The following is a 24,516-nucleotide window of genomic DNA, read 5'->3' on the forward strand; positions in this document are numbered from 1 at the left end:
TTGTGAGATTTTGCTAACAGATTAGATCATGCATGTAGGAGCAGATGAAATAGGTAAAATAAGTGAAGTAGTAGCTGAATGGCTGGGATCCCTTTTTACCTACTAAGTGGCCACTTAAGCTGCTACTGTTAGGCCTGGACCAAAGAAGAACCCCATGGGGAGGAGTGCATTTAAGTATGAGGTAGAAAGAGGGGATGCAGCTGCACATTCAGAAATGTTCTTTTTTAACCTACACTTTAACTGATAAGCAGATTAACATTTTGCTTTGATTTTATTAGGACAAAAAATAAGTATTTTGGGTAATTAATCAAAACTCTCTATTTTGTTTTTGTTTTGGATTAACACTTTTATCTTAATTTGATTTACTCTTCCGAGTTTTCTGAGTTAAATGGATTTGCAATTTTATAGGGCGGCACAAAGTGACGCACTATGATCTTGTACTGTATATCTGCAATTTTCTGCCAAAGTATATAATGACACAGATGCTTTCCTGGTTTTAATGAGTTGTTGAGTTCTAGAGGTTTAAAGGAGTAGTTCACCCAAAAAACGACTTATTATTCATCAATTACACACCCCATGAAGTCTTGAATTGATGGATTATTTTTATAGTTTTAGTTGCATTCCTGAGCCAATAATTTGATGACCAGTGTATTTCCGGTAGGAGACACAAAGAGTCTACTTTGAGTGTCCTACCGGATATATTAGCATCTTTCAGCCGTTAATCAAATTATTGGCTCAGGAATGCAAAAAAAAAACAAACAAACTATGAATTCAAGGCTTCATGGGGTGTGCAATTCATAGAAAATAAGTCATTTTGGGGTGAACTACTCCTTTAAAGAGTTCTACAGGTTTTATGGGATGTTTACACAGAGAAAACTAGAGGATGTGCTCCTCGGATCACAGGTCTCCGCCAGGTCAGGTAGGTATGATATGAGTGATGTTATCATGTCATCATGTGTCTCACTAGCCAATCACAGCTGGTGACAGACGGACACACACACACACACACACACACACACACACACACGCGCGCACGGACGGACGGACGGACGGACGGACGGACGGACGGACAAAGTTAAAACATACTCTCCTCCATGCCTTCGGCCTGGCGGAGACAATGAAGTATAGTAAATCAACAAAATATGACTCTTTAATGCAGATCTATTGAAGGCCAAATTCAATGAATAAAGGGTGCACCCTAGTGAACATTTTATAGTTTCTACTTTAGCTGCATATTATTTCATTTGCATTGTTGTTTATATATATGCACGTGTACCAGCTGAAATTGGTTGAAAAGGTTAAGGAATACTGACCTGACGGTCTCCAGTTTACATTCTGGACTCCCCAGTCCACCAGAGAGCTCTTTGACTCCCAAATCCTGTAGATCGTTGTTGCTGAGGTCCAATTCCCTCAGGCTGGAGGACTTGGAACTGATAGCAGATGATATAGCCTCACAGCATTTCTCTGATAGGTTACAGCCACTCAGCCTGAAGAGAAAAAAGTTATAAAGTCATATATTTAATATATATGCACGTGCACCAGCTGAAATTGGTTGAAAAGGTTAAGGAATACTGACCTGACGGTCTCCAGTTTACAGTCTGGACTCCCCAGTCCACCAGAGAGCTCTTTGACTCCCAAATCCTGTAGATCGTTGTTGCTGAGGTCCAATTCCCTCAGGATGGAGGACTTGGAACTGATAGCAGATGATAACGCCTCACAGCATTTCTCTGATAGGTTACAGCCACTCAGGCTGAATAGAACAAAGTTATAAAATCATAACATAACATAATTTCCCTCGGTGGTCACTCTCATGGCTCAAGTCCACTTAGACGGCGCACGTCTGTCGTTTCAATTGATTTTTTGTGGAGACTGGGTTTGAAAACATACCAGATGTGCTAGAGTGGCTGTTTTCACTATGTTTGAAAATGAGGGTACATTTTCTCCAATTTTCTCAATCTGTATGAGGTACGCCTATTGTTATAATACACAACAACTTTCCTGACCTGACCTCAGGCCCCCTTAGGGACCTATCTTCCACCAGCGCCACATGGTGCAAAGCCACATTGTGCCAAGCACAAGGCATATTTGGTATCTCCCACCCGACGCATACTTCTTGCACCCGCGTTGTCTAAATACCAAATGATCTTAAAATGAGGTGTGGTCTGGCGGGATGACAGCACAACGTTATTTTCCCCACAGACTTCAAGTGTGCTTCAAGTTAAGACCAACTCACTGAGCTGGTCTTAATCTGGCGCAGTGATAGCAGCGCAGGTGATTTTGTTATTTAGGGAGTGGGCCACATTGTTTGGATCAGGCGCCATGGGTTCACTATGTGCACAAATTGATTGCTTTCAAAATCCATTCGATCTGAACATAAGAATCACCCCCCGCCCCTCCCCACCACCAGCATAGACAAACTGAAAAAGTAAATGAATTAGTCTAAGCTCCATGTCTATTTACTTCAGAATCGAAACAGTCATGTGTTGAACAGGTTCAGGAACACTTACTTTAGTGTCTCCAGCGTACAGTGTGGGCTCCGAAGTCCTTCAGAGAGCCTTTTCACTCCTGAATCGAGCAATTCATTGTCACTGAGATTCAGTTCTATTAAACTGGAGCTGGAGGTGAGAAGTGATGATGATAACTTCTCACAGCATGTCTCTGAGAGGTTACAGCCACTCAGCCTTAAGAAACAATAATGGGAATATACATTAAATGAATGTATTTTCTTTCCATAAAAAATGTATGACAATATATTAAATGTATCAGTAAGTTCACATACAGAGCTCTACTGGAGGCTTTGACCACTGGAAGCAGCCACAGAAGAGCCTCCTCTGAAGCAGAGTATTTCTTCAGGTCAAACACATCCAGCTCATTTTCTGATGACAGCAACATGAAGACCAGAGCTGACCACTGAGCAGGAGAGAGCTTGTCTGTGGAGAGACTTCCTGATCTCAGATACTTTTGGATCTCCTCTTCTAGAGAATGATCATTTAGCTCATTTAGACAGTGAAACAGATTGATACTTTTCTCTGGAGAGGGATTCTTCCTGATCTTCTCCTTGATGTACTTGACTGTTTTCTGATTTGAATGTGACTTATGTCCTGTCTTGTTCAACAGTCTTTGTAAGAGTTTCTGATTGTCCTCCAAAGAAAGGCCCAGCAGGAAACGGAGAAACAAGTCCAGATGTCCATTTGGACTCTGTAAGGCCTCATCTACAGCACTTTGGTAGAGGTGACGAATCTTGGATTTGAAAATCCTTCCAAATAACTTGGACCACATGGAGGGTGAAAATAGGTTCACACCAGTGTTGATGAAAGTGATGAAGACGTGGAGGGCAGCCAGAAACTCCTGAATACTCAGATGGACAAAGCAGAACACCTTGTCCTTGTACGTTCCACGCACCTTTCCAAATAGCTGTGTGAACACTTCTGAGTACACTGCGGCGTCTTTGATATCAATGCCAGACGCTGTCAGGTCTTCTTCATAGAAGATCAGGTTTCCTTTCGTCAGCTGTTCAAAAGCCAGTTTGCCCAGAGACAGAATGGCATCATCTGGGTCTTGATACTTGGCATTCTTCTGTATGGACTGAACCAGCATGAAGTGGATGTACATGGCAGTCTGGGTCCTTGGTAGTGCTTCTTTCTCCTCTTTGCTCAAAATTTCTTCCAGAACTTTAGCAGTGATCCAACAGAAGACTGGGATGTGGCACATGATGTGGAGGCTTCGCGATGTCTGGATGTGTGAGTAGATTGTATTGGCCTGCTGCTCATCACTGAATCTCTTGAAGAAGTACTCCTTCTTCTGTGGGTCATTGAACCCTCTCACCTCTGTAAACCTGTCAACATACTTAGAAAGGATCTGGTCGGCTGCTGCAGGTCGTGTGGTTATCCAGATTTGAACTTTTGGAAGCAGATTTCCTTTGATCAGGTTTGTCAGCAGCACGTCCACTGTGGTTTTCTTTTCGGGATCAGTCCATTTCACAGTGTTCTGGAAGTCTAGAGGTGGCCGACATTCATCTAATCCATCAAAGATGAACACAACGTTGGGCTCGTCAAAGATACAGATTCCTACATTCTTGGTTTCACTAAAAAAGTGATGAAGAAGTTCCTCCAAGCTGTACTCATTCTGCTTCTCCAAATTCAGTTCTCGGAAAGTGAATGGAAACACAAAGTGGATATCCTGGTTGGCTTTCTCTTCTGCCCAGTCCAGAGCATACTTCTGAGTTAGAACTGTTTTACCAATGCCAGCCACTCCCTTCGTCATCACTGTTCTGATTGGTTCAACGTCTCCAGGTAATGCTTTAAAGATGTTTTCAAATTTGATTGATGTTTCTGGACTGGCTGGTATACCGGAAGCTGTTTCAAGCCGTCTGATCTCATGTTCTTTATTGACCTCTCCACTGCCTCCCTTTGTGATGTAGACCTCTGTGTAGATCTGATTCAGAAATGTTTTTTGTCCTTCGTTTGTGATCCACTCAGACAAACACAAAAGCTTCTTTGTCAGATTAGACTTCAGTTGTTGTTTGCACAGAGTTTCTGAAAGACCAAAGAACAGACATCATTGAGAAATATGGTCCTCAAATGGGAGGTCTTATTAACAGATCTGCAAAAGTAAAATTGTGTTGTTTGTTGTCTTTAAAGTTTTATTTTATTTCATTTACTTGTGGGAACGTCATATACTGTATGTTGTGCCCACAATTGAATAATGTTTGTGAACAAAATCTGTATTTTGAGGCCACAACTTCATGAGGTGTGCACATGAGTTATAAGATAAGATATTAATTCAGTGCTTGTGGATTAAGTGTTGTTTGTGTTTATGTCGTTGTAAATATCGTATTATGGTTCTTGGTTGTTTGCTTGTGTTATCTGTGTGGACTGTTGTGTTATTGTGTGGACTGGTGTGTTATTGTGTAAGCCTGCAGGGTGTCATGGTACACAGACCAGTCAGATATGCTATGCACAGCATATACGTATGTCCAGTAGGCCGCTAGAATACAAACGTGTTCAAATCAAACCCAGACGGTTCATTTATTCCAAATATAGGCTATAGCCTGGGTGTGGTGGTGATAGCTCAACTATTCACATCAACCACATCAACCACCACAGCTGTAGGGGAAATATCTAGTATTTTGTGCATGTCATAATATAGTGGAGTATTGTAATGAATTGTATTTTTATTTTTAAAAAGCCAATAAAAATAATAGCAACAATAGCTCACAACAAATTGTCATACGACTAGTTCGGATGGCTTTTATGCTGTTTAAGATCAAGCAAGTTGGGCTCGCTCCCTAGTGGTCTGTTTGCAATGATTCCAATATTAGATATTTCAGTCATGGTTGAACCTCCAAATAATTGATATAAGAGATGTTTAAATGGATTTTGTTACTTCTGGAAAGGCATCATTTTCAAGATTGCACATATTTTCTCCCAGCTTACAGGCAATTTAAGCTCCCGCCATCGTAAAAATGATGCCTTTACAGGAGTTAGATTTTCCTAAATTTTTAGTATGTTATTTTCAGAACAGAACCCTGTCTGTACATGTCGTCCTCAGAGGTCTTGGTCATTCTAAAGTTAAAAGGATATCATGTGTCTTGCTGCTGTAGCTGCTGTAGCTATACAGTCTTCCATTTTATGTTTAATCAATTACTTTCAACTGTTGTCAACAACACAAGTTAACTGTCAAGTGGCGGTACATTTTATGTAGTCATGTGATATTTGATCCAAGTCCATAAAGATGTCATTAAGTCCTGGTGACATTTGTTTATTACAATATAATGAGTAAAAATGACTCTACCCAGATTCCTTCATAACTCACCAATGGCTTTAAATTGCAGACCAGCAGGTGGGACCTCTGTGTGAATTTGTGTTGAGTCTTCTAATGGAAGTTCAGGTCCTGCATAAGGAGAGGCGGATAATGAAATGAGCTCTGTGAGTGGACATGACATTCATGTAATGGGACTCTTGTCATTATGTAGGGAGAATGACATTCATATCTTGCCAGCAGAACTACCAGATTAGCCTGGTAACCAATGTGTACCTCGGCCTGTGGAGCTGACACTGTTGCTTAAGTTGAATGGGCCACACAAGTTAACACATTACTTCAGAATGAGTCGTTTTGAAGTATTTTTTTTTTAGAAGAAAAGACTCCAGACAACCTTAAAAATAACTTCTTTTTTTTTAATGCTTTTTGTGAGTTTATTTTGTATTTCATAGTCAGTGTGTTCTGTATATTGTTCAGAACAGTGGTTCTCAAACCTTCTCATGTCAAGGACCCCCAAATTATTATGTATTTGGCCAAAAATGTTTTGTGCCAGAGACCCCATACAAGATTTGTATTGTCAAAATGTTTCAAAAATATGGACACATTTTCAAGATCTTTTGAAAATAGCAGATCTACAAGCTCACATGAGCTTGTATAGTAGATCGGCTATTTTCAAATAGCCTATATAGTTTTAAAGTGTTTTAACTGTTATTGATGCTATATTAACTAATTTAGCTATGGGACCCCAAATAACCCACCTGGTGGTCCCTAGATCCTAGCCTGATTATCAGACTGAAGCTGCGTGGAGCTTCAGTCTGAAATTGGCTGCACTGAAAAGCCATAGCTCACATTATGACACCAGACCAAGAGGAGGTCTATGGTCTGGAACCAGGCTACCTAGATCCCACTTTGAGAACCACTTCTTTATAATTAGACTAATTGACATAATGGAGGACACATCTGAACTGCTCTCTATTGATACTAGATGTGTCTAGTAATGAACCTGTAGCTGAAGAATATTAAGGTAGTTGCATGTGCTGGCCAATTAAAGTGACACCTATTCTGAAAATGAAAACGAAAATAGTCTCCGGCCTTCGGCCATCGGCCTGGCGGAGACAATACAAATAGCAGTACATGTGATCTTACCAAGGCTCTTCAACAGGAGGGGTTGGTGTTGTTTAAGGGCATCGTAAAATGCTTCTCTAACGACTGTTCCACCTGGATCTAACACCTTTGTATACAGTCTCCTCATTTGGTCCATGCTTGTCTTCTCAGCTTGAATCCCAGCAGAGATCTCAGGATGGACCTTGGTTCCTAGACTGTCTACTATAGGCAAGACTGTGGTGACCTTTTGAATCAACTCTGCCCTCTGCTGGATCACAAAATGTGCTGTTTGCAAGAGAAAAAGAGAGTGGTTGAGATAAATGTATCACAGAACATTTTCTATATGTGAATGCAAAATAAAACTCTCTGCAACTACAGTATACACCCCCACAAGAATAGTAGTGGAATAACTGGTACATTCATAGTTTGGGAATATGATATTGAGTATGTACATACTGGTAAACAGAAGGTAGCACGAGAAAAAGCTCACCTTTTTCTGCATCCATCTTTTCTGAAGTCAAGCCGTCACCAGCACCCTGTTGTACACAGTCATGTTATTGTAATCATATCATGCCTGAGTGCTATTGTTCAACATTCTTGTATTTAGCAATAACCACCCCATTGCATCAACATACATCTTAGGTATTCTCTCAATATTTCATTTGGAATTAGGCCTTAAGCTTAATTTATACCTCAGGGTAAACAGTAAATTGTAAACACATCATTCAACCGGTTTCAGATGTCAAAACGATAATAAATATGTCAAAATATTGTCAAATATTTCATTAGAATTTGAATGACAACTTGTGGAGACTGGAGATATAGAAGTTAATTCATATTGCATATTTGGAAATTTACCTAGGTTGACCATAGGTTGACCATTGACCATAGGTTGCAGTGAGGCAAATTTGTTAGTGGATGTGCTGAAATAATTTCAGTTCTCTAGTAGCCTATCCACGGCAAAATGTAAAAGATGTTTGGGCGTTTTGACTGTAGGCTACTATTAACCACACACTTTTTTTCCCCAAATCATGTCCGCACTTTATTTAATGAATTGAACATGATCGTATAACATGTGCAAACATTTGCTCTCAAATGCAGCTCATTCTGATATTATGTTATAGCTGTGTGATGTGCTATGATTTTATCCCACATTGATTATTGTTTAACAAAATGGTATTTTACAGGTGTGATGATGTGTATATCTGTTCTGTTTTCCTTTTGAAATGTAACATACTCTATTGTTGCTTGTTTTGATGTGTTTTTGTGGGGACTGCGGGTGAAAATGAGCATCATTGCTATAAGTCTGGTGTATTTACATTACATTACTGTTCATTAACATATGGCGTCTGTCTAAATAAACAAATAAAGTAAAGCTGTGAATAAAGAAGACAACAGTAAACATATGTACTGTACCTGGGTCTGTGGAGCTGCCACTGATGCTGAAGGTGACTGGTCCTCCATTCTGGGCTTTAAAAATGACAGCACAGAACCTGCACAATAACACCATGTCACAGTTAACACATTGACTGCCATAGGGTTTTCTAGAAAAGGCTTCCCCACTGCCAGACATTTTGACCATTCTGACTCATCTTTGAGGACTCACATAATATTTTGTGCTATGACTATGAACACATGGAATATCTCAAAACAAAGCTTAGAATCTCTTCTTTCATCTGAAAAGTGAGTTGATAGCATGTTCCGTTTTTTAGCTAGAGGTAGTTGAATACAGCTTGGTTTTCACCAAAAACAGACCTTTTTGTTTAGAATCAGAATTATGAGCGTTTAAGACACACACTTTAGAGGCATACAAATGATTTCAAAAGTGTTTGACATTTATTGTGCGCCTTCATTGACATCAGTCATGTAAACAATACTTGTTTATAAAAAAATAAAAAATAAACTGCCTTTGATTGAACATTTATCACTGTTCCCAAAGTGCAAGCTTATTTCAGCTCAATTCAAACAACATTTTTCACTTATTTTTTTCCCACTTTTTTTTCTCAAATAATAATAAAGAATAATAATTTCAAATTCAAAGTGCAACACATATGTCATTGAGAGCTTCCTTTTCCAAACTTTTTGCCACAGTCAACATCTCAAGCTACAGTACACCATGCAGTACATACTACATTCATAGCAACAAATAGCAGATCTACAAGCTTGCCTTTTTTTCCTTTATGCCATTTATGACAATTTGTGATGTGTTGTTGTGCATACTAGGCAGTGTGTAGAGGTAGGTTGAACAAAGTACAGCCGTTCCACTGTAAAGCACGAAGTGCAAGTAATTTCAAACTAAATGTAACTACATCAAATAATAATTCCAAGTTCAAAGTGCAACACATAGGTCATCGAGAGCTTCCTTTTCCAAAAGTTTTGCCACAGTCAAAATCTCAAGCTACAGTACACCATGCAGTACATACTACATTCATAGCAACAAATCTATAGTTTGCCTTTTTTTCTTTATACCATTTATGACAATTTGTGAATCTCATCGGAGTTCAACATCAAACAATTGGTGCAATTAGTGCAAAATAAATAAATAAAAAGTCTAAACAGTGTTGTGCATACGGCAGTGTGTAGAGGTAGGTTGAACAAAGTAGCAGCCGTTTCACTGTAAAGCACAAAGTGCAAGTCATATCAAACTAAATGTAACTACGTCAAATAACAATAAATAATAATCATTCAAATCAATACATTGGTGCAATTAGTGCAAATAAACAAAAATAAAGTTCTTCAGCGTGCGTCTACCCTTTCCCTACCCTGAAACCAAATGGACCCGTAAACTAATAGTCATCTACGTTGTGGTAACGCCATGCACAGTCTTGGTGCAAGGGCACAAGACAGGACTTGCACTCATACCTTGTCTCGCTCCGTATGTTCTTCCCTCGCTTCTTCTTTGTACACTTTGATCGGGCACAGACCCTGCAAACCCTTTGTGTGTACTTCTTAGAAGTACTTGGGAATTGGATGAGTTGATGATCTTTACTTTTGCCATTCAGCCTGGACAGAGGGTCAACCAATGGTGGCCTTGGGTGGCGAGCATGTGGGACATTTGATTTGCCGGGGCGATCCCCAGGAGGCGGGGCCTCACTCCTACCCTCCTGAGGACCGGCGTCACCCTCATCCTCTGCCCCTTCCTCAGGAGGCGGGGCCTCATTCCTACCCTCCTGAGGAAGGTCTTCACCCTCTTCCTCTGCCCCTTCCTCAGGAGGCGGGGCCTCATTCCTACCCTCCTGAGGAGGGGCCACTCCCCCACGGTGGCTGAGGGTGGTCCAGGACTTCACTACTGCCATGTAGAAGGAGAAGAAGTCTTGAATGCGGCCTGGGTGCCTGGCCTTGTAGATGATGTAGATGACCTCCACGCCCTCTCTATCTATAAATATATATATATATATAAAACTCACTGGGATTTATATATATATCACTCACACTATGTAAATATCTGACTCACACACTACACACTACAATATTACTACTACTACTACTACTACTACTACTACTACTACTACTACTACTACTACTACTACTACTACTACTACTACTAACACTACTACCAACAATCTATCTATCTATCTCTCTCTCTGTCTATCTCTCTCTATCGATCGGCTCTGAATAATCTCTGGTTTGAAAAAGCAAGAACGATGCGGCCGCGCGCCTCGCTTTTGAAGCTTTTCGTTTGGTCATGTGACCGATCACACTCGCGTGTCTGTGTGTGTGTGTGTGTGTGTGTGTGTGTGTGTGTGTGTGTGTGTGTGTGTGTGCGTGTGCGTGTGCAGGACCCCGTTTATTTTCTAAACAACAATGGCGGCGACGATCACATCAAAGCACCGACAGCTGTGTAAACTTTAGGAGGCCGGCTCAGGAAAAGTTAATCCCCTCCCCCGCGAGTGTGCACATAGACCACGCGCGCGCACGCTCGCCCCGAGCGCACGCATGCTCCCGCCCGCACTCACACACTCACTGATCACAGTCAGTGAGGCAGCCAGGCAGAGAGAGAGAGGCTGCTCGCTCGGATCAAACTTTTGGTTTGATGCAAGCGGATTGGCGGACCCCCTGACATTATGCAGCTTTGGTGCTTTGTAATAACAGGTTTTATGTGATCACGTGATTGGATCACGAGATTTTTCAACTTCTATGTGGTCTAGATGGATGATATTTTGTGACGATGTGCCTGAGGGGGTAATCTAACGTAGACCATTAAAAAGACCATGGCCCGTAGGCTACGGGATCGGCGCTTTACGGTTGTATTTATCGGCCCATAGAACTACGGGCCTGACGGTCAATGTGTTAAGTGAAGAAACTCTTAGTGAAGAAAAACTAAACCAAAAAACAACAACATTCAACAAAACAAACTCTCAGAAAGTGAAAAGACAGAATCATAATTAGTTTCACATGAATAATATATCAGACCGCCAAATGCGTCAGTGTCTAAGCCGTGTCCCTTGTTGGGGGGCATGATCTCCATTGTAAGACAATTAGACCTAGATAGCTCATTTAATTCAAACTGTATCCAATCATTAAAAACATATATATAATGTAAGTATTTTGTTTAAGAACGAGAGCTTTGTGTAACTACAGCGTAGCTGCTCTGACCTGGTGACATCACGTCAGATTACTTACTTACTGCATTTTGCTGCATCTAGTTGAAATTTCTCTTCCATCTGATTGCGCACGCAGCGGAAGGAGGCACGCAGAAGGCAAGTGGAGCTTACTATGAAACCGTACTCGGGTTGTGTGTGTGTCCGTGTGTCCGTCTGTGTGCAGTATTGTGTGCACTGCCTGTGGCTGAAATCCACCTGCCCCTGGGTGACTAATTACACTCCTCTGAGAGAAATATAGCAGCTACAGTCAAAAATAACACATCTAAAAGCATCTAGACGAGTTCATCTATTGGGATATCTAAGAATTCCATGTCATTTGTGCATATTTCAGGCCGGATGGCAAGTTCAAAACGCCTTAGTTTGAGGACAGTTTTAGATTTCTTCTTGCTATGTTATTTTCGCGCTGCGTTTGCTTCCCGCGTTCGCGCGTCTAACTTGTGTATTTATGGAAGAGTGTTGATAATGACTGATTCATGATATCTATCTATTTATCTATCTATCTTTCTATCTATCTATCACAGTGTGCATGTCTATCAACAAATACATTTGATGTGCTGAATGTGGAAGTAATCTCATGGGACGGCAGCAGGTCGGAGCAGATACAGTAGTTACCCATAAGCTCAAACAAAGTATTGAAACAAATAGTGTGGAAATGCTCAGAATATTTCCAACTTGTCGGAAATATAATCAAAAAGATATTGGACAGTGTTTTTAAACTATATAAGCTAATGTTTGTCTAATAGCGTGGGCTTACAATGGAGATCATTCCCTGAGAAGGGGCATGGCTTTGGTGGTGAAGTGTGGCTGGTCTGATCTATTAAAAGTTATACTTTAAAGTAAACAGGCTGTAAAACTACGTATTGGTACAGAATTATTATACCTTACAGACTACCTTGAACAAGGCATAGACACATGGATATGAATTCAGGTCATTTGTGTAGCTTTATAAATAAATCACAATCATTTCATTACTGATGTGGCTCAACAACGTTTCTGAAATGGACATTCAGAATGTGAGCTGTTTTTAAACATAATATTCTGTCTAAATGATCATGAGATGGTCATGAAAAACGATCAAAAAATAATTCTCACAATCTTTCGTCAAAAGGTGGCACTATAGCACTCAATTGAAAATTCCAACTTTGAACAGGTACAACTCATGCCCTGTTTGACCTAGAGCCATGAAACTTGGATACACATATGCGTCTCCTCATGCTGAACAACTTTCACCCTCTGACTTTTGACCTCTGACCTTTAGATCTCCCACCATTTTGAATTATATGAAAAACAGTCATTGGCTCCTAACTTCTGCATTTTTTCACTTAGAAAAAATCCGCTCCCATCGTTATGTCGGCAGAGGTCCAAAGTTCATGTGTAAAGAATTTCGTGCAAAGTACTCAAAAATCCCAGGAGGAGATAGATTTTAACTATTGCAGTTTTATGAAAATTATTCATCTGCCCCTAACACATACATGCAGACTAACATTTCTTTGAAACTTTGTGTCGAGTCATTCCAAATATCACTGAAACCAATCTTATTCCAATTGGCGAAAGGGGGGCGCTATAGCAATTTTTTGAAAATGCAAACTTTAAACAGGCATAAGTCATGCCTCGTTTGGCCGAAAGTCGTGAAACGTGGTTACACTTGTGCCTTGACTCATGAGGAACACATCGCTTTGACCAGTAAGCTCCGCCCTTAGATTGTCCGCAATTTTGAGCAGTTTGAAAAAAAATTGGCAGTTCTGGCTTAACCGTGCATACGCTTTTTACGAAACTCGGCCATATGGTAGATGGTCATGAAAAACTATCAAGAAATAATTCTCACACTCATCCGTCAAAGGGTGGCGCTATAGCACTCAATTGAAAGTGCCAACTTTGAACAGGTACAACTCATGCCCTGTTTGACCTACAGCCATGAAACTTCGATACACACATGCGTCTCTTCATGCCTGACAACTTTCGTGGTCTGACTTTTGACCTCTGAGCTTTAGATCACCCACCATTTTGAATTATATGAAAAACAGTCATTGGCTCCTAACTTCTGCATTTTTTCACTTAGAAAAAATCCGCTCCCATCGTTATGTCGGCAGAGGTCCAAAGTTCATGTGTAAAGAATTTCGTGCAAAGTACTCAAAAATCCCAGGAGGAGATAGATTTTAACTATTGCAGTTTTATGAAAATTATTCATCTGCCCCTAACACATACATGCAGACTAACATTTCTTTGAAACTTTGTGTCGAGTCATTCCAAATATCACTGAAACCAATCTTATTCCAATTGGCGAAAGGGGGGCGCTATAGCAATTTTTTGAAAATGCAAACTTTAAACAGGCATAAGTCATGCCTCGTTTGGCCGAAAGTCGTGAAACGTGGTTACACTTGTGCCTTGACTCATGAGGAACACATCGCTTTGACCAGTAAGCTCCGCCCTTAGATTGTCCGCAATTTTGAGCAGTTTGAAAAAAATTTGGCAGTTCTGGCTTAACCGTGCATACGCTTTTTACGAAACTCGGCCATATGGTAGATGGTCATGAAAAACTATCAAGAAATAATTCTCACACTCATCCGTCAAAGGGTGGCGCTATAGCACTCAATTGAAAGTGCCAACTTTGAACAGGTACAACTCATGCCCTGTTTGACCTACAGCCATGAAACTTCGATACACACATGCGTCTCTTCATGCCTGACAACTTTCGTGGTCTGACTTTTGACCTCTGAGCTTTAGATCACCCACCATTTTGAATTATATGAAAAACAGTCATTGGCTCCTAACTTCTGCATTTTTTCACTTATGGAAAATCCACCTCTTTCGTTTTGTCGGCAAAGTTCCTAAGTTCATGTGTAAAATGTTTCGTGCAGATTACTCAAAAATCCCAGGAGGAGATAGGTTTGCAGTTTTATGAAAATTATTCATCTGCCCCTAACACATACATGCAAGACTCACATTAATTTGAAACTTTGCAGAAATGTAGAGGGTCATTCCAAATATCACTGAAAACAATCTCATTCCAATTGGCCAAAGGGGGGCGCTATAGCAATTATTTTTAAATGCAAACTTTAAACAGGCAAAAGTCGTGCCTCGTTTGGCCGAAAGTCGTGAAACTTGCTTACACTTGTGCCTTGACTCATTAGGAACGCATCTATCGCTTGGACCAGTAAGCTCGGCCCTTAGATTGTCCCCAATTTTGAGCAGTTTGAAAAACACATAAACCCAGGATTTTTTCCGCTATTTGCCAGTATGTTTTATTGAGAGTATGTTTTTTCAATTTATGACATACTTGATTGTGAAAATCCGTTTCTCTCTCTCTCTCGGCTACTTTCACTGGTTTCTGTTCCGAGGAGACATACAATTTCTCTATCGGTAGATGGTTAGGGAACCAGTGATCTAGAGTAGTTAGCAAAACAAAGGCCTGGTCCGTCAGGGAAGGAAAGACTTATATATATCAACAGACACTAATAGGATTACCATATCTCTAGCTCAAAGCCCGGAGGTCACCGGTTCGATCCCCGTCCCCGACGATGTGTGAGGTGATCGCGATTTGGCATTCTTACGCATAGTATTTCTTGACGTTTGGGGTAGGCATAGTTTTACTGAGGTTAGGGTTAGTGAGGGTTTAAAATGCTCATGTTTATTGCATGGTCTTCTTTCTGTATCATCTGTTTGAGCTGCTTTTTCACCATTTCAGGTCTGTTGGTCCAATGGTTTCTCACTTAAGCGTCTGCCTGACAAACGCAAGGCCGCCAGTTCAAGGCTCACTTCAGGCAGATTTTCTTTAAAGCGCAATGCAAACAACATGACTATCAATGAATTCATGTGCAATTGATAAAGATAACATGAAATGCTTATTTGAGAGTATGTTTTTTCAATGTACTAGGTATAGCACTATAGGTAGTGTTGCAGCCTATTAGTACGAAGGTTGAGAGTTCGATTCCTGTTAATGGCAATAGGTTGAGATGTCCAATCAATTCCATGTCTCTCTCTCTCTCTCTCTCTCTCTCTCTCTCTCTCTCTCTCTCTCTCTCTCTCTCTCTCTCTCTCTCTCTCTCTCTCTCTCTCTCTCTCTCTCGCTCTCTCTCTCTCTCCAGTTTCCATGTCTCTCTCTCTCTCCAGTTTCCATGTCTCTCTCTCTCTCCAGTTTCCATGTCTCTCTCTCTCTCCAGTTTCCATGTCTCTCTCTCTCCAGTTTCCATGTCTCTCTCTCTCTCCAGTTTCCATGTCTCTCTCTCTCTCTCTCTCTCTCTCTCTCTCTCTCTCTCTCTCTCTCTCTCTCTCTCTCTCTCTCTCTCTCTCTCTCTCTCTCTCTCTCTCTCTCTCTCTCTCTCTCTCTCTCTCTCTCTCTCTCTCTCTCTCTCTCTCTCTCCCTCATTCATTGGCCCCGTATTATTGCTGCTTGCAGCTATATTTCCCCTTATTTTTTCTCTTTTTGAGTTTGTCACATTCACATCCTGTCCAGTTACATCACAACCAAACCAAACAAAACAACACAAACACTATCTCCATCATAAACCACCAAGAACATTGTATCTCTTCCTCCAGACGTAATATAAGTATTTTCCACATACAGCAATACAGACGCGTCGCTAGGTCTCTACTAGGTTGGGGGCTTAGCCCCCCAGGCAACGGGCACATGCACGCGCGCCATTTTTTTTTGCGGCTTTCGCGGATTTGGGTACTTTTTTCCCCGTTTTTTGTTACTTTATTTCAGTTTTAGGGTTAGGGGTAGGGTTAGGTTATGGTGATAGATATATAATTTAAAAAAAATATATATATATATATATTTTTTTAATTTTAATTTTTGAATTCTTTATTGGTGGCTTTGGATAAAACATTGGTGGCTATAGCCACCGAAGCCCCCGCCTAACGACGCCACTGCAGCAATATGAAGACATGTATAGGAAATGGATACATATATGGATAACTGTTACTATCTGTCCATCACTGAAAGTCCAGACACAGTTGTTAGAAGTGACTTTGTGATGAGTGTGCATATTAAGGTAGGGTACGTGATTTTCTTTCGTTAAAATAAGTGTTAAATAGCTCTATATTCTGATAGTACTCATTGCTATAGAGTTTCTGATCAGTAAAAGGAGTCTCCTTGTCTCTCCAGCTCTTTATAAAACAGAAAATGCATTTTCGTTTCAGTTTAATTTCCAATTTTATCCAATACCACCCAGTCCCCAGGCTGGAACAGTTAAGTTGATATTAAAGTTCTTATTCATATTTAAAAGGAGACAATAAAATGCTGCTATTAATTCACATTTAAGCTTTTATGAAAGTGAGGTAAAACGTGTACTTCAGCCGATCTACAAGCTCACAACATGTCTTCTATTTTTATTATTTGAAACATGGCGGCCAAGGATAGAGGTAAAACTTGTACTTCAGCCGATCTACAAGCTCACAACATGTCTTCTATTTTTATTATTTGAAACAGGGCTTAAGTGTAAGCCCTGTTGTATGGTGTAATCGTGTAATTTGTGCTTTGGATAAATGAAGAAAATAAATAGTGCTGAAACTGAAGCCTGAGTCTTACAGTAGTTTCACACATTTTGTCCAACAATGCCCACAAACAGGAGTTTTGAGCCGCACACAATCTGTCTGTCTGTCTGTCTGTCTGTCTGTGCGTGTGCGTGTGCGTGTGTGTGTGTGTGTGTGTGTGTGTGTGGTAGACAGGTGCTACATTCCCATAGCAGATCAGCTTAATGTAAGTGTGGATGATTAAAAGATGATTAGATTAATTAGATTTGACTGAGCTTTGTTCAGGACTTCACACTAATGAGTCTGACTCCCAAACCCACATGGAGCAACTGGTGTTCAACACATAAAGACAGTTTTGTTCCAATTTTAACCCCAGCCTCCCTATTTCGGACATGTTATAATAGACCAACATTCTGCCAACAACACAATCTACAATCTCACAGCGAGTCACATTGGAAAGTGTTATAAGCTTGTAGATCAGCTATTTTCAGCAAAGAGATTTGGTCGTAGATCCATGGGGGACTGCAGTTAACTAAGTATAGGGGTTTACAGTAAGTGGTTAGGAGTATGTTCTACATACATTCTTGTTAATCAATGTCCTTTCCTGAATGTTGTGTTTGTCAAGCTCCTTCTAGTCATGTGCTCTCTTAAGCACCTACATTCTGGGAGATGTAGTGTGTGCGATGGCGGCCATGTTGTGATGTAACAGCTCATTGGATCCGGTATGGGAATGCACAGATGCAAAAACGTAGATACCTCATTGGCCGCTGCATTTAATTGGAGCGATGTGTCACCATGGCCGCCATGTTGGGAAGGAGGAGCCGAGCCTTCTAATGCATGTCTGTCTATTGAAGCAGGCAGTCTCTCTACTATTAAAATCATAACTCACTGAATGTTCAGCTAATCAATGAAGTTTGTAACAAATGCAAGACATGGAGTTATGGATCCATCATTTTGGTTACATTTAAAATGCATATTTTCATACAAAAATACTTTATCTGATCTGATCTCTAGTCACTGAAATAGACAATAACATGAAATATGCAGATATACCACATCACAGATATAGCCTTTTCTGTTTAAATCCAACACCCTCATAATGTTATTCTATTCAGGTCAGAACACAGCCATCTATGGAGTTCTTTTGGAACACAAATGTAATAATAAATACCAGAATTATATTATGTATTTTTGTTTATATCATTGTCAATTTTATTTATTTAATTGTGGTAATTATTGTTACATTTTTGGACCAAAAAAACGTTCATATCCATCACATTTGAAAGACAGTAATTTACGATCATTGACAGTCTCTGTTCCATTCTAATGGCACTGAAAGCATACTGTACAGTTAACAAATAACACTCCAAGACAGTTGAAAGCAATTATAACATCAAAGTCGCAGAGCAGTAGCCTATAACATAATGGTTAATACATCAAATACATAAATAAAGTAAAATAACTAAAATCCCTGGAAGATAACGTTTTTGCACAACTTTTGCCGTGTTTTGCCTCACTTAGTAAAATTGAGACACAACTAAAGACAATAACACAAACACTTCATCTGAACCAATCTCATCTCAAGCTGCACACAAACTAACCTAGCCCCTTTCGGGACCCTGTTTACCTTTTTTGTATTTGGGAAGGCGGTATCCAGGGTCCCTTGATTCTCAAACCACTCTCTCTCGTACTCGCGGCCACCACTGTCTGGTCTTGGGCAAATATCTCGTCGCTTATGAGTTGCAGAGATTTCTCAAAGGTACCCAGAACTGCTGCATTAATCTGCGCGGATCGGCGTTGCCGTTAAACATTTTTAATAATTTTGTAAAACTTAAGATCCTCTCTTACACTCTACTCCTCTCTTACACTCTGCTCCGCCTCCCCGCGTTGTGACTGACCAGCTGCGCGTCCTACGTTACTGCCTCTGATTGGCCGAGCTCCTACATGCCTGCATGACAATCACAACTCGGGGAGGTGGGACTTGGGCAGTGGAGCAGAGTGTAAGAGAGGAGCTTAAGTTTTACTAAACAGTGTACCCACGCAAGGTCCGTTAGAACGATCCAAGAGGAAAATAGCAATAATCGCATTCTCCGGTTTACTTCCCGTTTCTGTGTGACGTAGGTGGACACCTTTTTAGGAGACAGGAAGCAAGTTGGAGTCTATTGATTCCAATGGAAAAGTGAACGTGAACACGATTTTCATACTAAAATGTTTTTTTTTTTTGTGACACAAATTAGGAGAAAATCAACTTTGTTATCGACTTTTCTCTATCCCAGCAACACACTCTCGCGAGATTTGGGAAGATATCTGAAGGGTCCATCTCGGTCCATATGCAGTCTGACGGACGAGACATAGAGGGCTCTGTCCCTTATATTATATTTTATTATTATATTAGATTTTAACTATTAACTTATGGTCTGAAGATGTTCTAAAAACTGATCAACTGAGATTCTATATGTGAATGTAATAGGCCTACGTGAAATCATTATGGACATTTCAAAAATTAAATAAATGTTTTGTTCCAATGCTCAATAATATAATTTTTCATAAACTGTCTTGGTTGATGGGGTATGATTTGGGAATCATGACATCTTGCTAAACATAACATTCATGCTAAACACATTATAGTCTATAGTGGTAAAATATATACCTATAAAAGGAACTGTTACAATGTTGAGCAGAAACAGGAGCACATCTAGCATGAGACTGAATAATACGTGTGTGTTTGTTGGGGGAATTTCATAGGTTTCTTAAAAGCATCTTTTCCAATAACAGTTTACTTTCAAACATGTAAAGCATTTATTTTCTTTAATGAAGAAAATACACAAATACACATCCATATGACGTTGTCAGCCAGGGAGAGGGGAGGGGGAGGGTGGTAGGATGGTCGGGGGAGAAGACAACCACGCCTATACTTAGGAGACTATTTGTAGGATTTGTGTACTACTTCGCCTCTAGTGGCTCCAATGGAGAATGTGTAATCTTCCTATATTAACAATCTTTGGAACGATGTACTGCAGCTGTCAATGCATTCTCTATGAGAATACTATGAGAGTTAACCTACTTTTAAAATGATCCTACATGAACTGGAGACGATATAGAGTTGAATAAATATATGTTTCCAAATGTATAGAGTGTCTTTATCAGCAAATATCTTCTTGTTTTCTCAATAGTTTGTTTGTACATTATGGATAACCCATTCAAGTGACATTTAGTTTGTCACTTGAATGGGTTATCCATAATGTTAACACAGCAGAGGGCAAGTAGTCTCATTTCAGTGAAATCACTTTACGAGCGCCTACCTTGAAGAGGAGAATTCTCATCCCTATCCTGACTGACTTTGATCATGTCTATATTTTGAACATGTCATAGGATTATATACATTTTCTACCTACTGCGGAGCTCCGACGGTACATGGAAAAATTTTAACGTGTGGGTTTACCGTTGTTGTATTAACTTGCCTGAATTGGGGAAATAACCCAACTAAATGGAGGAGTGACACATCCCGACATTTTCAACTACTTAGTGAATTTTCCAGGTTAGTATTAATATACAAATAGTCTTGCAAGAAGCTGTTTGGATAATTGTCCAAAATAAATAGCCTATAAAAATTATACATGAGATCTGGGAATTGAAAACCTCAAGGGATGCGTCCGTGATGTATATACCATGCGACCACTTGAACTTTAGATTTCAGATAATAGAACTGTTGACACACTGATGGAGTATATTACAAAAAAAAGCGCTACAGCCTCAGTAGTTAACCAGTGAAATGACGGTATTTTACGATGCCTCTCATAGAGATCGTATTGACAGCTGCAGTACATCGTTCTAACGGACCTCGCGTGGGTGCACTGCCTCAATAGTGGGCGTGAAATTTGTACTCCCTGTGTGTCTCTATATAACTATGGGAATTCACCTGCACCTCTCTACCAGCGCGCGCGCACGCACACACACACACACACACACACACACACACACACACACACACACACACACACACACACACACACACACACACACACACACACACACACACACACACACACACACACACACACACACACACACACACACACACACACACAGATGAGAGGAGGGTTTAAGTAATTCACTGATTAATGGTTTATTTCATTTAATATTTTACTAGAACTCCCAAAACAAACTGTTAAAGTAGAATAAAAAGCAATAGAATAAGAAGAGATATGAAACACCTCTTCAGAGGTCATCACCATGCCGGTTTGTGATGCAACATTTTTGTTTTGCAATATTTCTGCATTAATTAAATCTGTGGCCTCTCTCTATTCTGAAGAAAACATGAGACTAATTGGCTCTTATCAGTACAGTCATCACACATTACCTGAACACAATAAGAACATCATAATGAATAAAAGTAAATGTTTCATTATTTTTATGTTTAAAAAAAGACATGGATAAGTCTTGCCACAGACACATTGATGACCCCTGTCTGCTTCAGACAAATACAAAGGTGTGAATGTTGATGAGTTCAAAGCCATCAGGATTCAATGTATTCATGAACATAATGAAGTGATGTCATAATGGAGTGAACGTATGATTGTATGATGTATGAATCCGTGTATGATTTAATGTAGCCTACATTAAAACACTCTTTGAACACTCTTTAAGCCGGTGTGACATTAACAGTGTAGGTGTGAGACATCACATACCTGCTTACATATTCATGAGCACAAAGCACATGACACACGTGATAGGTGGAGACAGTACTGTGGGCGGGTCTGGAGGTGACTATAGACGAAACATCCAGCCAATCAGGAGGTCATGACCTGTTGACAACCTGTTTGGGAGGAAGAGCACACACGCAGGCGCGCGCGCGCGCGCACGCACGCACGCACGCACGCACGCACGCACGCACGCACGCACGCACACACACACACACACACACACACACACACACACACACACACACACACACACACACACACACACACACACACACACACACACACACACACATACAGACAATAAGTGGCTGTTTAATGTGTCTTAAGCCTGATTTATACTTTGTCAATCGTCATATTATGACAATGTCACAATGCATGGAAAATAGCTGATCTACAAGCTCACAACGCATCGTATGCACAACAATGCCAGGATATGAGTGTGAAGTAGGACCCAAATGCAGGACGAGCAGGCAGACATGGAACTAATTACAAAGGGGAGTTTATAAAGTAGACGCAGCACTAACAGGACACAGCTGAACTCAAAGTACAATCAACACAGGATTGGACGAGACTAACAGAACACAGGTGAACAAGAACCATTAATCAGTGGGATGAGACAACACCGGTAACAGGTAAAAACATTACTACAAAATAAGATGCTCAACAAACACCTGTGGAATTAACAGACTAACAGGACTCAGACCTACACACAGAAGTTGAACATACTAAACACAGTTACAGTAGTAAAAGTAAATCAGGAAAACAAAACTAAAACCTAAACCAGGGAAATAAATGTCCAAGGTGACGAACATTGTCAAAGTCCAAAGGTTTGTCAGGCACTGACAAACACACTTTGAATGTATAGATCAGCTGTTTAGTGTTTATGCTCTTCAATGAGATATGCATCTGTGCACATTGAGACAGATGCTGGCTGCAGACAGCAGGCATAAATGTAACTTTGAAATGTTAATCTATGTAAGGAAACATTGTTTACTGTGTCGCTACAAGTGAATTATTTTTTACAACGTAAAAGCGTCTGAACTGCAGGTATCTAATGACGTGGGTATAGCCACTGGCCAGGTTTCTGGGAATATTTTCCTCTCAGACACACGTTCCCAGTTATAGCCTATATTAGATTACATTTTCTGCCTGTAGGCCAAAGCTAAATGAAGCATAGCCTACCTGTGAGGTCTGAATGGGATTGAAGTGCTAATTGATATCTAAAAGAAAATGGTTTCTGATGAGCGGGGGAGATGGTGTTAGAGTGTGTGGAGTCCCCAAGGGGAGACAGTGGCCAATGAAATCGCAGGAAAAAGGGTCACTTTGAACTCAAGTCCACTTGTGTGGTAGATCGGCTTAAAGGACAACTTTTTTTGTTTTTACCTCAAGGGTTCATTTATTAGTTTGTAATGATAATAATGAAAAAATAATCATTTAAAGCTTTCTATCATTATAGCGATTTTTAACTGAGGGTAATTCGGGTAATTGAAAAAAAAAACATATATATTTTTTACACAATAAACCGGCTATTTTTGGCTCTGCGAGGCCGAAGGCATGGAGTAACATTAGTAAAGTATTCATTTTGTACAACAAATACAAAATAAACAGGATGTAGGCCTATAATTGATTCTCCTTAACAACTTGAACCCTAGCAAACCTATTCACCACATTCACCAAAAATAGCCGATCTACAAGCTTACATGTGTCGTGTTGCGACACCTAGATTGGCTGTAGGTGTAGACTGTAGTGAAAAAAACAGCGTGGTGTGTTTGACTTATTGAGGGTTTAAGTGGTTCAGATTAAACTATTATGTTTCCTATATATTGAATTGCATAATTTGAAAAATAAAAGGACAAATGATCAAGCTCTGAAAATCAATTCTAGTTTTGTATAAATATTTTTGAATAGATCACTCCGACGTGCACAGTAGCCTACAAAATTAAATTCAAGTGATATCTCTGTGACGCTCAATATTGTACTTATTGTACGCGCACGCATTTGCGTCTCCACATGTTCATGAATCAATCCATACGAACAAAGGTAATCCAATAAAGGATAGAAGGATCCATATAGTCCAGGAACTAATCTGACAGGAGTTAATCCATAAATCTCACTGGTATAATGACTCATTGATAGATATTCCTGTGGCAAGCAGTTATTTATTCCACTAATAGGCCTAGGCCTAGCAAAATAGATCACCTATAAGCGGTAAACTATGGTCTATCATAGTCAGACTTCACAAATAAATGTGTATACAAAATTATAATGCCATAATGCATTTTTTTTATTATTCAAAATGTTCTTTTTATAGCGAAAATAGGCGATCTACAAGCTCATAAGCTATCATGATGAGGTTGTGCAGCCTACTGTACTGTATATATTTTAGTTAGATGTATAATGAAGTATATAAGGCTTAAGTAGTCCTTTAATGACAATGCGGGCCTATATGATGTTTCAATGCAGACTAATAAAAATAGGGCAACATAAACACATAAGAAGTATGGAAAAAAACATTGTTTTGTGATCAGATTAACTGCTTAATGAACAGTAAAGTCAATAGGATTAGTTAAACCTGGCTGTTAGCCTGCTCTGGACCAGCTAAATCTCCATGGTAACTAATGTAGCATTGCTTTCATGAAACCAAGTCATGGATAAACATATCCAGGATAACTGTCTAAGTTAATCCGGTTAGATAACTTGGCTTTCATGAAAATGATTCATGGATAAACCAAGATAAATTCATCCAGGATAGTTAATAAATCCCGGGTTAATCTGCTATCTAGGTTTCGTGAAACAGGCCCCTGGTATCCTAGTCTCTTTGAGGCCATATATGGTTCTCTCTGCACTGTATTATTGTAAATATTTACCTG

At 40.0% G+C, this 24,516-nt stretch overlaps 1 protein-coding gene across 15 annotated transcripts in view; it reads right to left on the reverse strand.

The window, feature by feature from the left end:
* LOC311040900 (uncharacterized protein) overlaps positions 1-24,516 on the reverse strand; it is a 61,038-nt gene that overhangs the window by 20,011 nt on the left and 16,511 nt on the right. For 10 of the 15 annotated variants that reach the window (XM_084051289.1, XM_084051295.1, XM_084051293.1 and 7 more), the window contains 8 exons: positions 8,281-8,357; positions 7,355-7,400; positions 6,907-7,149; positions 5,815-5,892; positions 2,780-4,535; positions 2,508-2,681; positions 1,577-1,750; positions 1,314-1,487 (listed from right to left, as the gene is read on the reverse strand). In XM_084051289.1, coding sequence (XP_083907415.1) covers positions 1,314-1,487; positions 1,577-1,750; positions 2,508-2,681; positions 2,780-4,535; positions 5,815-5,892; positions 6,907-7,149; positions 7,355-7,400; positions 8,281-8,357 — 2,722 coding nt within the window. The remainder of the gene's footprint in view (positions 1-1,313; positions 1,488-1,576; positions 1,751-2,507; positions 2,682-2,779; positions 4,536-5,814; positions 5,893-6,906; positions 7,150-7,354; positions 7,401-8,280; positions 8,358-24,516) is intronic. The other 5 variants (XM_084051294.1, XM_084051301.1, XM_084051299.1 and 2 more) reach the window with 4 other exon arrangements.

This window comes from Gymnoscopelus microlampas (assembly GCF_963454915.1).
Source record: "Gymnoscopelus microlampas genome assembly, chromosome: 24".
NCBI lineage: Eukaryota > Metazoa > Chordata > Actinopteri > Myctophiformes > Myctophidae > Gymnoscopelus > Gymnoscopelus microlampas.